At 46.1% G+C, this 11,919-nt stretch overlaps 1 protein-coding gene across 2 annotated transcripts; it reads right to left on the reverse strand.

Annotated features, from left to right (window-relative positions):
• Positions 1 to 2,191: 2,191 nt before the first annotated feature.
• LOC129174021 (CD276 antigen-like) lies at positions 2,192 to 9,908 on the reverse strand. 2 transcript variants are annotated; one of them, XM_054765554.1, is made up of 7 exons: positions 8,228 to 8,924; positions 5,342 to 5,650; positions 4,985 to 5,269; positions 4,596 to 4,922; positions 3,025 to 3,132; positions 2,883 to 2,945; positions 2,192 to 2,766 (listed from the first exon to the last, which is right to left on the reverse strand). In XM_054765554.1, exons 1-7 carry the CDS (start codon positions 8,304 to 8,306, stop codon positions 2,687 to 2,689), a joined length of 1,251 nt encoding a protein of 416 aa, XP_054621529.1. In that variant the 5' UTR covers positions 8,307 to 8,924; the 3' UTR covers positions 2,192 to 2,686. The 2 variants fall into 2 exon arrangements, with proteins under 2 accessions (XP_054621529.1, XP_054621528.1); XM_054765553.1 differs by adding an exon at positions 9,850 to 9,908 and having other exon boundaries at positions 2,337 to 2,766; positions 4,985 to 5,650; positions 8,228 to 8,412.
• Between the last annotated feature and the right edge of the window lie 2,011 nt (positions 9,909 to 11,919).

Raw genomic sequence — 11,919 nt, forward strand, 5'->3', positions numbered from 1 at the left:
GGAGGGCGTGAGGAAGTGGAGGCCTGGTGGACCAGGTGAGTTGAGGCTTAGGGTAGAGTCCACTTGATCCGCATATCAGCCTGTTGTCAGTTTGCTGGACGTGGATTTTGGTGACCGGAGCTGGAAAACAAAACAACATTCCAGGTGTCTTTTGATGTACCGTAGCTGAGTTTCTAGTTTCTCTCCCGAGTGTGTGCTCACCTTCCACGTGGAGGTTGACGAATGAGATCATTTTGTCTGTGATGGTTCCTACGTAGCACTTGTACCTTCCCTCGTCAGCAAAAAGCACTTCCTTCAGAAGGAGAGAAGAATTCCCTCTTCCAATGCGGTCCTTGAAGAGTGAAGTCCTGCCCTTAAAGTGCTTGTCCTGGAGTTCCAGCTGGTCTTTTTCGTAGTAGTATGAATGGACATTAATGTCCCCTGATGTCACCTTCATCCAGTGTATGACCACATCGTCTCCAACAGTAAAGCCAGCCTCTAAAAGGCAGCTCTTATTGAGACGACACCAAACATCTTTGTCACCTGGAGAAACACCACAGCCAGTAAGATCTTGTACGCAATCAATATTTGCTCAAGTGCAAATTCAAGGGATCACGTGATGACTTCCCCCGCTGTATATGACAGGAGAACTCTGCTGTTTTTAGGAATCTACGGCAAAAAACACCACAGGCCACGGTCGAGAGGTAACATAAGCAGTGTGGCCAATTTTCCGACTTTGTGGCTAAATCTGGCGACGTTCCAAACCCTCTTGGCAACATATTTTCTCAAAAGCTACTAGCGACTTTCTATGGCCTCTTTGGACACTTAAAGAGATAGTTTGGATTTTTTGACATGAACTTGTATGACATCCCCATCAGCAGTGTGGTGTAGCAACAGTGACTTACCCCCCCGCTTTGTTCCGTGAGCGTAGTTCTGGTCGGATTTCGGTGAGGAGGAACGTAGTTATGGTTAGTTGCTGGGGTCACTTAAGTCAAAAGTTTGGCTTCTCAAAACAAGAGTCATGCATTTGCGTGACAAAACCGGCGCTGACAAAAAAGTCAAACCTCTCAGTCGCTCGGCGTTATTCCCTCTCCGTTCGTATCGCTACGCGCTCTCGCCTGTGCATTGTTGTGTACGTGTTCCACAGTGGAGGAAGACGCAAAAGTCTCCCGTGGCAGCAGTCTCCATCCGCGCACGTACACACTGTGCGCTAAAACTAGTTTCCCCAGGGAGACGTGTGACCTGTGGCACAGCTGCGCCTAAATCATCAAACAGTTGTGTTCCATTCTACTTTCATTCTACTGTACTTTTGGGGAATGATCAAAACGTATGAGTGAGGGGGTACTCATGGTATGACAAATACTTGTCAAAGATCTGCTGTATGACAGGATAAGAAAATACTGCAGAAGCAAAAGTAAAAAATCCTCCCTGTGACAGGTGCGCTCTGCTGTTTTTTGGGATCTGTTGCAAAGTCAAAGATCTGCTATATCAGGGGTGTCCAGAATCCGCCTCAGGGGCCATTTGCAGCTCACAGTTGTTGTTTTACTGGCCTGTTGCATGTTGTAAAAATAAAGTCAAAGGTTTTGGAACACTATAAAGGAAATGAAAGCATATCTTCACTTATATTGGATGCATGTTAGTGTGTTTAATCAATACAAATCCTTGTGGTTCAAAGTGAAACAGGGAAATACATTCAGATAGAAAGAATGTGCCCTGACAGGGTGTGTTTGTCAGAGTATAATAACATAATGTGTCATCATGAGATGACAAACAGTACTATTTTGTTTTATGCAAAATTTAAACTTATTACATGCTCAAAGCGTGCTTCTCCTCCTTGCACTGCTGCTGTAAATGACGATAATGTCGATCTGCATCCATTCTGTCATGTTCAGGGCAAGAGGCAGGCTACACCCTGGAATGGACGCTTGTCAATCACAGGAGACGTGTTGACAAGCGTTCCCACAGAGACCTGAACACACGTCAGGTGAGCGAACCTCTCTACGAAAACACCTGCAAAACATTTAGCTGCTGTTTTTGGAACCAAAGCCCGAGGTCACCCTTACCTCCGCTGACGAGATGGCACAGAAAGGTCGCGACCACCAAACGTGCCGCAGACGCTGTTTCCATTTTCTTCTCATTTACGGAAAGCAAGTGTGTACGCGGTAACCGACCTGGTCAGGCCGCATGCCTGTAATAGTGATTCAGGTCAGAGTTTAAAGTTCTTTCTCAACACACACGCTTGCGTCACGCCCACAGCAGGCGGTGTCAGACTCGCGATAGAGCCCTTCCCAGCGGGGGCACCCCTACAGGCATCCTCCACATTCTTCATTCATTCCAATGCACTGACGATCTGTATTATTTATTAAAGGCACATTGCTGAGAATTTGACAAAAAGTATTGTTGCGATGCTGAGAAGAAAAGCTTCGCCCTGCAGCAAACATTCCTCCCAAAAGCTTTGGTCTTGACTCCCGAGTGACCCTCAGTTAACTGTGCAAAGGGTCGGCTACAAAAACATCAGCTTTCTTGTGGGTTCTTCCCTTTCTCGGAAGAACATCTGGACTTGATTCCCAGTTGAAGTTTTTTTTTTCTTCTTTGACGTCACTGCTGGGGTTTTTTGTGTTTTTTTTTTTTGTACAACCAGGAACAAATATGTGGAGTAGGAGTAACTTTATGCACAAAGTTTGTGGATTAAAAATCGCTGGTGGGCTCAAGAGAGGCCCGACTGTCCGTTGGTGCCACCAGCGAGAAAGCGCCCATCCTCGCTCATCTGACTCTCACCACCAACATCTAAAAATCACAAACAAGAGCAAAAAAAAAAACATTTAGTGCAACATTGACTGCTTGTGTCTTCACAGCACAAGGGCTCCATCTAGTGGACATTCGTGTTACTGCAGTTTGGTGACCTTTGACTGAGTTCAGCTCCGTCACCTCCTCAGGGTCTCTCCTGGGTGGCTTGGCTGCGCTTCCTGACAAAAAAACCCCGAGCAAACACAATGAGACATTTTGAAATGTGCGACTGCAAAGCTTCATGTCCGTCGTCTTCACCTTTAAGCTTCAGGTAAGCGAACATGGCCACTAGCCCCAGAATCAGCACGGCCACCGCCAGGGCCACGATCCACCAGTATGATGCCGCTTCCGATGTGCTCCGATTCACTGCGCACAACAGACATACGTGACATGTGACACACGCTCGCACACGTTTGCGCTCACACAGCAAAAGGCATTTCACAGCAGCAGCTGCTAGCGCCACATAAGGTCAGCTAACAATAGCGCCATACATGTTCAGCCAGCGTCAGCACTGCTTGCACCCTTTATCTTATTTTGTATATAAAACACTAGTCAAAGATCCTCTATATGACAGGAGTGCTCTGTTATTTTTAAGCATGTACTGCAAAAGCATCAGTCAAAGATCCTTTTATAAGTATAGCAGGAGCTCTCTGATGTTTTTGAGGGCCCACTGCAAAAAAAAAAAAAAGGTCAAACCCCCTCAGTGTGACAGGAATGCTCTTCTGTTTTTAAGGACACACAATATTGCAAAACCCTAGTCAAAGATGCTCTATACGAAAAGAGCACTCTGCTGATGAAGCGTCTACTGCAAAAACACGAGTCAAAGATTTTCTAAATGACAGGAGCACTATGCTGTTTTTAAGCATGTGTTGCAAAAGCGCTACTCAGAGGTCCTATATGTACAGGAGCTCTCTGCTGTTTTTTAGGACCTACTGCAAAAACACTGGTCAAAGATCCTCAACGTGACAGGAGTGCTCTGCTGTTTTTAGGACTCTTGAAAAGATCCTGAAAGTGACAGGAGGGTTCTTCAAAAAAAAAATGCTAGTCAAAGATCCTCTATATGACAGATCTACTGCAAAAGTTGTTGGTCAAAGATCCTCCATATGACAGGAGTGCTGTGCTGTATTTAAGCATCGACTTCAAAAGTATCTTTTCAAGACCCTTTATGTGACAGGAGCTCTCCGCTGTTTTTGAGGATTTGCTGCAAATATGCGAGTCGAAAATCCTCTATTTGATAGGAGCTCTCTGCTGTTTTTGAGGGCCTACTGCAAAAGTGCGAGTCAAAGCTCCTTTAAATCACAGGGGCACGTTGCTGATTTTTAGGATCTACTGCAAAAACACTGGTCAAAGATCCTCTATATAACAGGAGTGCTCTGCTGCTTTTAGGCATTTTCTGCAAAAATGGCCAAGATCCTCCACGTCATGTTCTATTTGAGGACGGACTCCAAAAGAAATGCCAGTCAAAGACTACTTTATATGAAAGGAGTGCTCCGCTGTTTTTGAGGACTTAATGCAAAAATGCTCGTCAAAGCTCCTCCATATGACAGGAGAGCTCTGTTGTGGTTCAGCAGCTACTGCAAAAAACACTAGTCAAAGATTCTCTATAACAGGAGCGCTTTGCTGTTTTTAGTTTTCTGCAAAAATGGCAAAGATCCTGCAAGTGACAGGAGTGTTCTGTCCTATTAAAGGACGTACTGCAAAAAAAACAACAAAAAATGCTGGTCAAAGATGTGTTGCATGACAGTAGTGCTGTTGGGTTACGGCCTGCAGTGTTGTCACGTTAGCGCCCCGTGTGGACATCGTTCACACCTGCAGAGTCTCCTCCTCACCTGTGGGGCCTTCGATGGAGACGTCCGTGCGTTCCGTGTGTGTGTTGTACGGCACCGAGAAAACGCAGCTGTACGTCCCCGTGTGCACGGCGTGGTCTGGGTCCATCAGGCGCAGGGAGCCGTCCCCAAAAGGCACCCTGAAGCCGTCCAGCTCCACGTGGTCGTCCCAGGGTGGCGTGGAGACGCTGTCCCCCGAGCGGCTGTCATAGGTGAGGATGTGCGCCGGGTCCTCGCCGTTGGTGAAGCTCCAGTGGAGGGTGGGGTTGTTCAGGTAGGGCGGAGCAAAGCAGGGGATGGTCAGGTCACGCCCCTCACTTCCTCTTATTTCTGTCAAAGAATAATATTGGCCACCATCCTGGTTGGAGGCGTGTCCAATCACATTGTCTCACCTCTCTCCCGCAGCGAGGACGTCCACGTGGGACCCCCATAGGAAGTGCTGACTTTGCATACGTAGATGAGGTCCGGTTGGCCGCTCAGGGTCCTCAGCCTGCTGTCTGCCGTGTAGAGCCCCCGCTTGTCAGCCAGCATGCGTGTGATGGGTCGCAAGTCCTCAAAGGTGGGTGGTTCCGTGGCCCAAGTAACCCGAGGCGGTGGGAAGACGTTGCGGACGATGCACTTCATCTCCTCGTAGCCACTCAGCCTGTAGAGCTCCAGAGACAGGCCTTGGATGGGCGCTACGCGAAAACAGGCAAGCTCTTGATGGTCCTCAAAGTTCTGACACCTGAGCATGTTGGCATCAAACCTACCCTCCACCTTCAAGACCACCTTGGCGTTGTGTTCCCCCTTGGAGGTGCGCACGTAACACCTGTATGTGCCGCGGTCCATCAGACCCACCTCCTTCAGCATCAAGGTGGCGTTGCCTCCAGAGATCAGTTGTGGGAACATGGCGGCCCGGCCGGCGAACACCTGGCTTGCGGTCTGGCTGCCGTTGTCTCCTCGCCGGAAGCTGAAGACCACCACGTCCTGCCGGAACCACCGGACGCTCTCCTTTGTGGCCAGCGGGAAGCTGCAGGGGAGGAGGCACTCCTCTGAGACCAGACAGGTCACGGTAACATCTGGAAGGAGAAGACAAAAGTCATGATGGTTGGCCTCTTCTGGACACTTCGGAGAAATGGTACCTGGCCTTGTGGCTGGGGTCTCAAAACTGTGCTACAAGTACCACTGGTGGTACGCAGGCTCCATCTAGTGGTAGCAGTAGAGACACGCGCCACAAACAGTTCACATTTGAAACTGGAGGTGGAGTTGGAGGTGTGTATAAAGTCTGAGAATTGGCACAACACTAAGTAAAAAATATTGTGCTTTGCAAGCACCAGAGGTTTTGCTAGCAATGACGGCAAAGCATCTGTGAAGTCATACTAAAAGAACTGTGGTTGCCTGCTGCAGTGTCATTTACGGCCACTAGAGGGCAACAGTGAGTGCAGCATGAATCAAACTTTGTCAGTTTCCATGCTGAAGTGATGATAGTGTTACACTAATCTGTGTCACTTCCTCCTTGATGACATCAGAGGCAGGTGGCCATGGTGATGACGCTGCTTTGTTCGTACGTCCTGACACACAAAAGAGGAAGTCAGGCCGTATTTCTTTAGGGATGTGACAACACCCTCATACTTAGTACAAATGGCACCTGGTCGAGCATCTCTTTAGCCTTTTTCAACTTTTAAACATGACATTCCAGCTGGATTGTGTCTTCTTGTGCAACTGCTGGATCAAGTGCCTGCGGGGGTAAAGGTGCATTTTTGGGGGCTCCTCACGAGATGCTGAAATGAAAAATGGACTATTCCGACTTTCCTCGGGCTTTTGCGTACTCTGTAGTCGGACGTTCCAGTCATTCCTCCTCTTAAAACACAACACAACGCAGACAGTAGCGGAGCAATGAGTCAGCTCTGACTCACACTTGGTCAGTGTTGAAATGAAGAAAAAAACCACCCTGACATGAGTGGCGTGCTCACCTGCGTGTGTTCTACTTGGATTAGGAAACGCTTAAAGTGAGCAAATAGGCTTGGAGCGGCCATGTCTATACTATGTAGCTTCACTGTGTTACTACGCTCACGTGATAGGACCGTGACCTCATTACGTCCCCTGAGGTGCACACAGCAGTCGGGGTCAAGGGTCACCAATGACCCTGCAGCACATTTTTCCCCTGAGACTTGCCTTTACAGGCTCAAGGTGCCCTGCTTATAAGAAAGGACAGGAGGACAGCTTGCGTGTTCGAAGGGGAGCAGTGGTCAGGCAGTGGAAAGTTCTCGCCCTCCTGGATAGAAAAAATGACGTCTCGACAGAAGAAATGTTCCAAATCTGCAGGTTTTGTGTAGTTTAGTTATACGGTTTCTTTTTCCCTAACAGTAGAGACGTTCCTGCGGAATGAGGGAAAGTGACTAAACTCTTAAACGTTCCCATCCTCTAAAAAACACAAACCGAGGCTTAACTCAGCAGTAAGTAGAACATAAACTGAGTGACGTTGAAGTCAAGCTGTGTCTGGAAAGATTTCTAATGACGTTAACCCTTCAAAGGCAATCCAACTCTGAAAATTCAACATTTCAAAGATTAAAAAATGCGTGAACGGTTACGTTAGGGCCACTGCAAAAATGCCATGCAAAGATCCTATATTATGACAAGAGCGCTCTGCTTTTTAGGACAAACCTGAAAAAACACTTCTAAAAGATCTTCTGAATGACTGTCTTTTTGAGAACCTACTGCATAAACGCTACTCAAAAATCTTCTATAGGACAAGAGCATTCTGCTGTTTTTTGGAATCTACTCCAAAAAGCCAGTTAAGGATCCTCCGACAGGAGCACTCCACTGTTTGGAAGGATCTCCTTCAAAAAGACTCGTCAAAGATCTTCTTTTCACAGGAGTGCGTCTGTTTTTGAGGACCTACTGCATAAACGCGAGTCAAAAAGCCTCGATAGGACTAGAGCATCCTGCGGTTTTTAGTAATCTGCTCTAAAAACACTAGTTAAAGATCCTCTGACAGGAGTGCTCTCCTGTATTTGAATACTTACTACAAAAGTGCTAGTTCAAGATCCCCTATATGATGGGAGGATTCTGCTTTTTTTAGTAATTACTGCAAAAACTCTAGTCAAAGATCCTCTATAGTACAGGAGTGCTGTGCTGTTATTAGCAATGCATATGACAGAAGTGACCTGCTGTTTTTAAGGACCTACTGCAAAAATGTGAGCCAAAGACCCTTTAAATGTCAGGAGCATTCTGCTGTTTTTCGTAATCTACTTCTAGAACACTTAATAAAGAGTCTAAGCGAGTCTAAGATCCCCTATTTGATGGGCGAATTCTGCTGTTTTTAGTCATCTACTGCAAAAAAGCTAGATCTTCTATAGTACAAGAGTGCTCTGCTGCTTTTAAGGACCTACTAAAAAAATGTGAGCCTAAGATCCTCTTTACAAAAGCTTCTTCTGCTGTTGAAGACTTGTCAAAGATCCTACATTACAGAAGTGCTATGCTGTTTTTAGGACTCTCTTGCAAAACTAAAGGTTGTCCACTTTAGTAACCAAATAGACTACATTTAATCCGCCATGAAACCCAGTGGGCACTCCCATTTTTGTTGTATCTCGAACCTGAATACCCCTGCTGACGGATCACTGAGACTCGGGGACAAAGGCGCGTTTGTGTCTCACCTGGCGTCTTGTCCTGCGTGGCGGCGGCGGCGGCGCTGATGGCGAACAGGAAGCAGGCCCAGATGCACGACGCTGACATGGTTGGCTTTCACACACACACTAAGAGTGAGTCCTCAGGCTTCAGTCCATTCTCTTTGGCTCTGGTGTGTGCGTGTGTGCGCGTGCGTGCGAAGGTTTTTCCCTCTCTGTGGTTTGAGATCACACAACAACAAAAAAGACATAATTACAGACACCTCCTCGCTGATGTGGACACAGCCAGATGGGGGACGTGATGGAACACGTGCAGCTCTTTGAGCAAAAGCCGGTTTGGATCCAGGAGGATTTTCCTCCAAACTCGCTTTTCATCACTGCTGACTTTCTCTCTTTCGTCTGCATCTTTTCATCTCTTAAGAAGCGCGTTGTCTCCTCACGCTTCAAGTCAGATAAAGCCTTTGCCTGCACGCTGATAACGGCGGCACAGTGAATACTGTGATAAGTGGCGACTATCAGCTCCTTTAAGTCTAATATTGATCACGTCACTGTGGTGGCGAGGAAAGCTTACAGGAAGTGATCAGCGAAAGCAGGAGCGCCAATCAGATCCTCCTATTTTATCCTTCGATGTCATCCAGCGCCAGATATTAATAACTGCTTTATTAATACACACGTTATTATCAGCGGCGTGATGACCAGCTCTTACGCTTTTTACACCGCTGAGCCCCTGATCACTCTCACGGGAAATCTCTGGGACAAATGTGAGGGAGTGAGACATCACATCAGTAGGTCCCAGGGAGGAGTGACATTTCAGGAAGTCTTTGCAGAAAAAAAAAATCTGAAATTTTCCGTGAGGCATGAGATTACAAAAAGTCAAGCAGGGAGTCTACCGGAAGTCCATGTGGGGAGTGAGACATCAAAAAGTTTGCGTGGAGTGAGATGTCAGAAAGTCATGTAGGGAGTCTTTTGTAAGTTTGTGTGCGCAGCTAAATGTCAGTAAGTCCTTGTGAGGAGCGAGACGTCAGCAGGGCCATGAAGTGGATAATCAATACACCAAAGACGAGTGACATTGATAAGTCTAAGAAAGTGAAAGTGCGTGAAGGGTGAGTGAGATATCAGTACGTCTCTGCTAGTAGGGAGATGTCACCAAGGTCATTTAAGGAGTGAAACTTTACATCCGCAGGAAGAATTGAGATCCATAAGTCAGAGATGCATGAAAGTCTGTACGTGCGAGAGGAGTGAGACATCAGTATGTCCGTGCAAAGAGTGCAATATCCGATGAGATGCCTGAAGGGTCATTCGAGTGGCGAGGCGTTACAAAGTCTGTATGAGGGGTCACAGTGAGATATTGCTGTTTAAGAAGTGAGACATCATACATCCAAAGGAAGCGTGAGATCCCTGAGACTCCATAAGAGGAGTGAGACATCAGTATGTCCATGCAAAGAGTGAGCGAAAGGTCAGTAAGTCCCTGAGAGGAGTGAGACATCAGCCTGTCAGGAAGATGTCAGTTAGTCTCCTGGAAGGGGGTGAATGCCAGCAAGAGGAGTAAGACATCAGTTAGGCTGTGGTTTTAAGTGGGGAAGAAGAAGAAGACGTCAGGAAATCCTGAGAGAGCAGTGAGACGTGATAAAAATCGGTGGGGGGACACTTACAGCAAAATCCGTCCAAAAGAGGAAGAGTCGAGCCGGTCGCCCTCCGAGCCTTGTTAGCGTGACTGGATCAACAGGTTATTTAGAGAATACACCGCATGCTCACACACTCCAACACACTCTTGTCTGAGGATGGGGTGGAGTTTGCTTGGCCACACACACACACACACACACACACACACACACACACACTGCAGTCCATTGAAATGTCAGAGAGGTTTGTTTACAAAGTGGGAATGTGAGGACAAACCTGACCTGGAGGGTGTCAATCACTCAAGTGAAAGATGTTCTTCATCATGTCATCCTATAATTCTACATCCTATAGTTCTATATCATGTTTATACCATGTTTATAATAGACTAGAATGCTAAATCACAATCTGCTCGTGTGACTCAGCCAAAAGCAGAAGTCAGGACCTTTTAGGTCTCTTAGCTGTCAGTGCTTGCTGCTTGTTTCTGCTGCCCCAAGTGGACAAACGCCTGCAACTGCAACTCCTCAAACCCTGAAGTAACTTATTTAATGTATTATTATTTTTTTTACCGTGGTATGAAGCAACGACGTGATAAAAAAAATATTGAGAAAATGACACAATGATGACAAACATGAGGACTCTAATGATAATGACAAGAAATGAGGTTGGATGTGCATTTTTTGACTCCCTCGGCCTGACACTGAGAGTGAGGACACTGATGACGATTGTAATGATACAAAGATGATGAAAATGAGAACAATGGCAATGACAATGATGAGAATGATGCACATTTTGACTCTCGTAATCTTACAATGAGGATGTTGTTGATGGTCATGATACAAAGATGATGATGATGAAAATGCGACATGAAAATGGTAATGACAACAATGAGAATGATGCACATTTTGACTCCCGTGGTGTGACAATGAGGATGGTTCAAGGACGGAAGAGTTGGGGTTGGATGAGGCTGGAGTCTCGTTGTCAGACTCTCTTGGCCTGACAATGAGAGTGAGGGTATTGATGATGACTGTAATGATACATAGATGATGAAAATGAGAAACATGACAGTGATAATGGCAGCGATGAGAATGATGCACATTTTGACTCTCTAGGTGTTAGAATGGGTATGTTGTTGATGATGATAATAATGATACAAAGATGGTGATGAGAAACATGAGAATGGTAGTGACAATGAGAAGGATGGATTTTATTACGGTCTCGGCCTGACAATGAGAGTGACGTTGTGGGTGATGATTATAATGATACACAGATGATGATGAAAATGAGAAACATGAGAATGGTAATGATAGGCCTGTCACGATAATTGATAAAACGATGAATCGAACGGTAGAAAAAAACGAGGTTGATAATATTGACGTCTCGATAAATTGACGTGTGCGACATGTACGTATGCCTGTTCCATTTCCTCGTCTTGCTGTAGCACACAGGCTGGATGACAAGAGGGTTCACTCTGCTTCTGTCTGAGCGCGTTGGTTGTATCGTCAAATTAAGGGAAAGAGTGAGCCTCCTGTCAGCTATTCAGCGTCTTTGTCACAGTACGTGGAGGCGGGGGCTAGCTCCATCGTGATTGAATACACTTGAGCGCTAGCTAGCAGTTAGCAATCAAACGGTAATATAAATGAAAGCGATAGTTTCTAAGCCGAATGCCACAGTTCCAGTGTGGCGGGGCGGTGCGAGCTTGTGATACCCAGGGTATGTGAAGTGGTGACGCCCCGCGATTCATAAGCCAGATAATAGTCATCTTCTGTGCCTCACACAGATACACTACACTTGAGTACCATCTAGTGGCTCAAATGTGACATGACACAGTGATCATTGAATGATAAACTTAATGGTAAAATGGTCTAAAAAAAAAAAGGTCGAAATGATCGATTATCGTCGGTAATTTATAGCACAATTATCGACCAGCAAAATTTGTTCTCGTGACAGGCGTAGGTAATGACAACGATGAGAATGATCCACATTTTGAATCTCATGGTCTTAGAATGAGAGTGAAGACCTTGATGATGTGATTATAACAATACAAATATGATGATGACAATGTTGAGAATGATAAAGACAATGATGACAATGACAAACGT

The sequence above is a fragment of the Dunckerocampus dactyliophorus genome, chromosome 21 (assembly GCF_027744805.1).
Source record: "Dunckerocampus dactyliophorus isolate RoL2022-P2 chromosome 21, RoL_Ddac_1.1, whole genome shotgun sequence".
NCBI lineage: Eukaryota > Metazoa > Chordata > Actinopteri > Syngnathiformes > Syngnathidae > Dunckerocampus > Dunckerocampus dactyliophorus.

Excerpts from the sequence above, each read along its gene's own strand:
- LOC129174021 (XM_054765553.1), bottom strand. The coding sequence starts at position 8,306 with ATGTCAGCGTCGTGCATCTGGGCCTGCTTCCTGTTCGCCATCAGCGCC. Across the intron at positions 4,923-4,984 it reads GTCCTCGCTGCGGGAGAGAG|AAATAAGAGGAAGTGAGGGG; the intron begins GTGAGACAATGT and ends ATTCTTTGACAG. Across the intron at positions 2,946-3,024 it reads CGCTTACCTGAAGCTTAAAG|GAAGCGCAGCCAAGCCACCC; the intron begins GTGAAGACGACG and ends TTTTTTTGTCAG.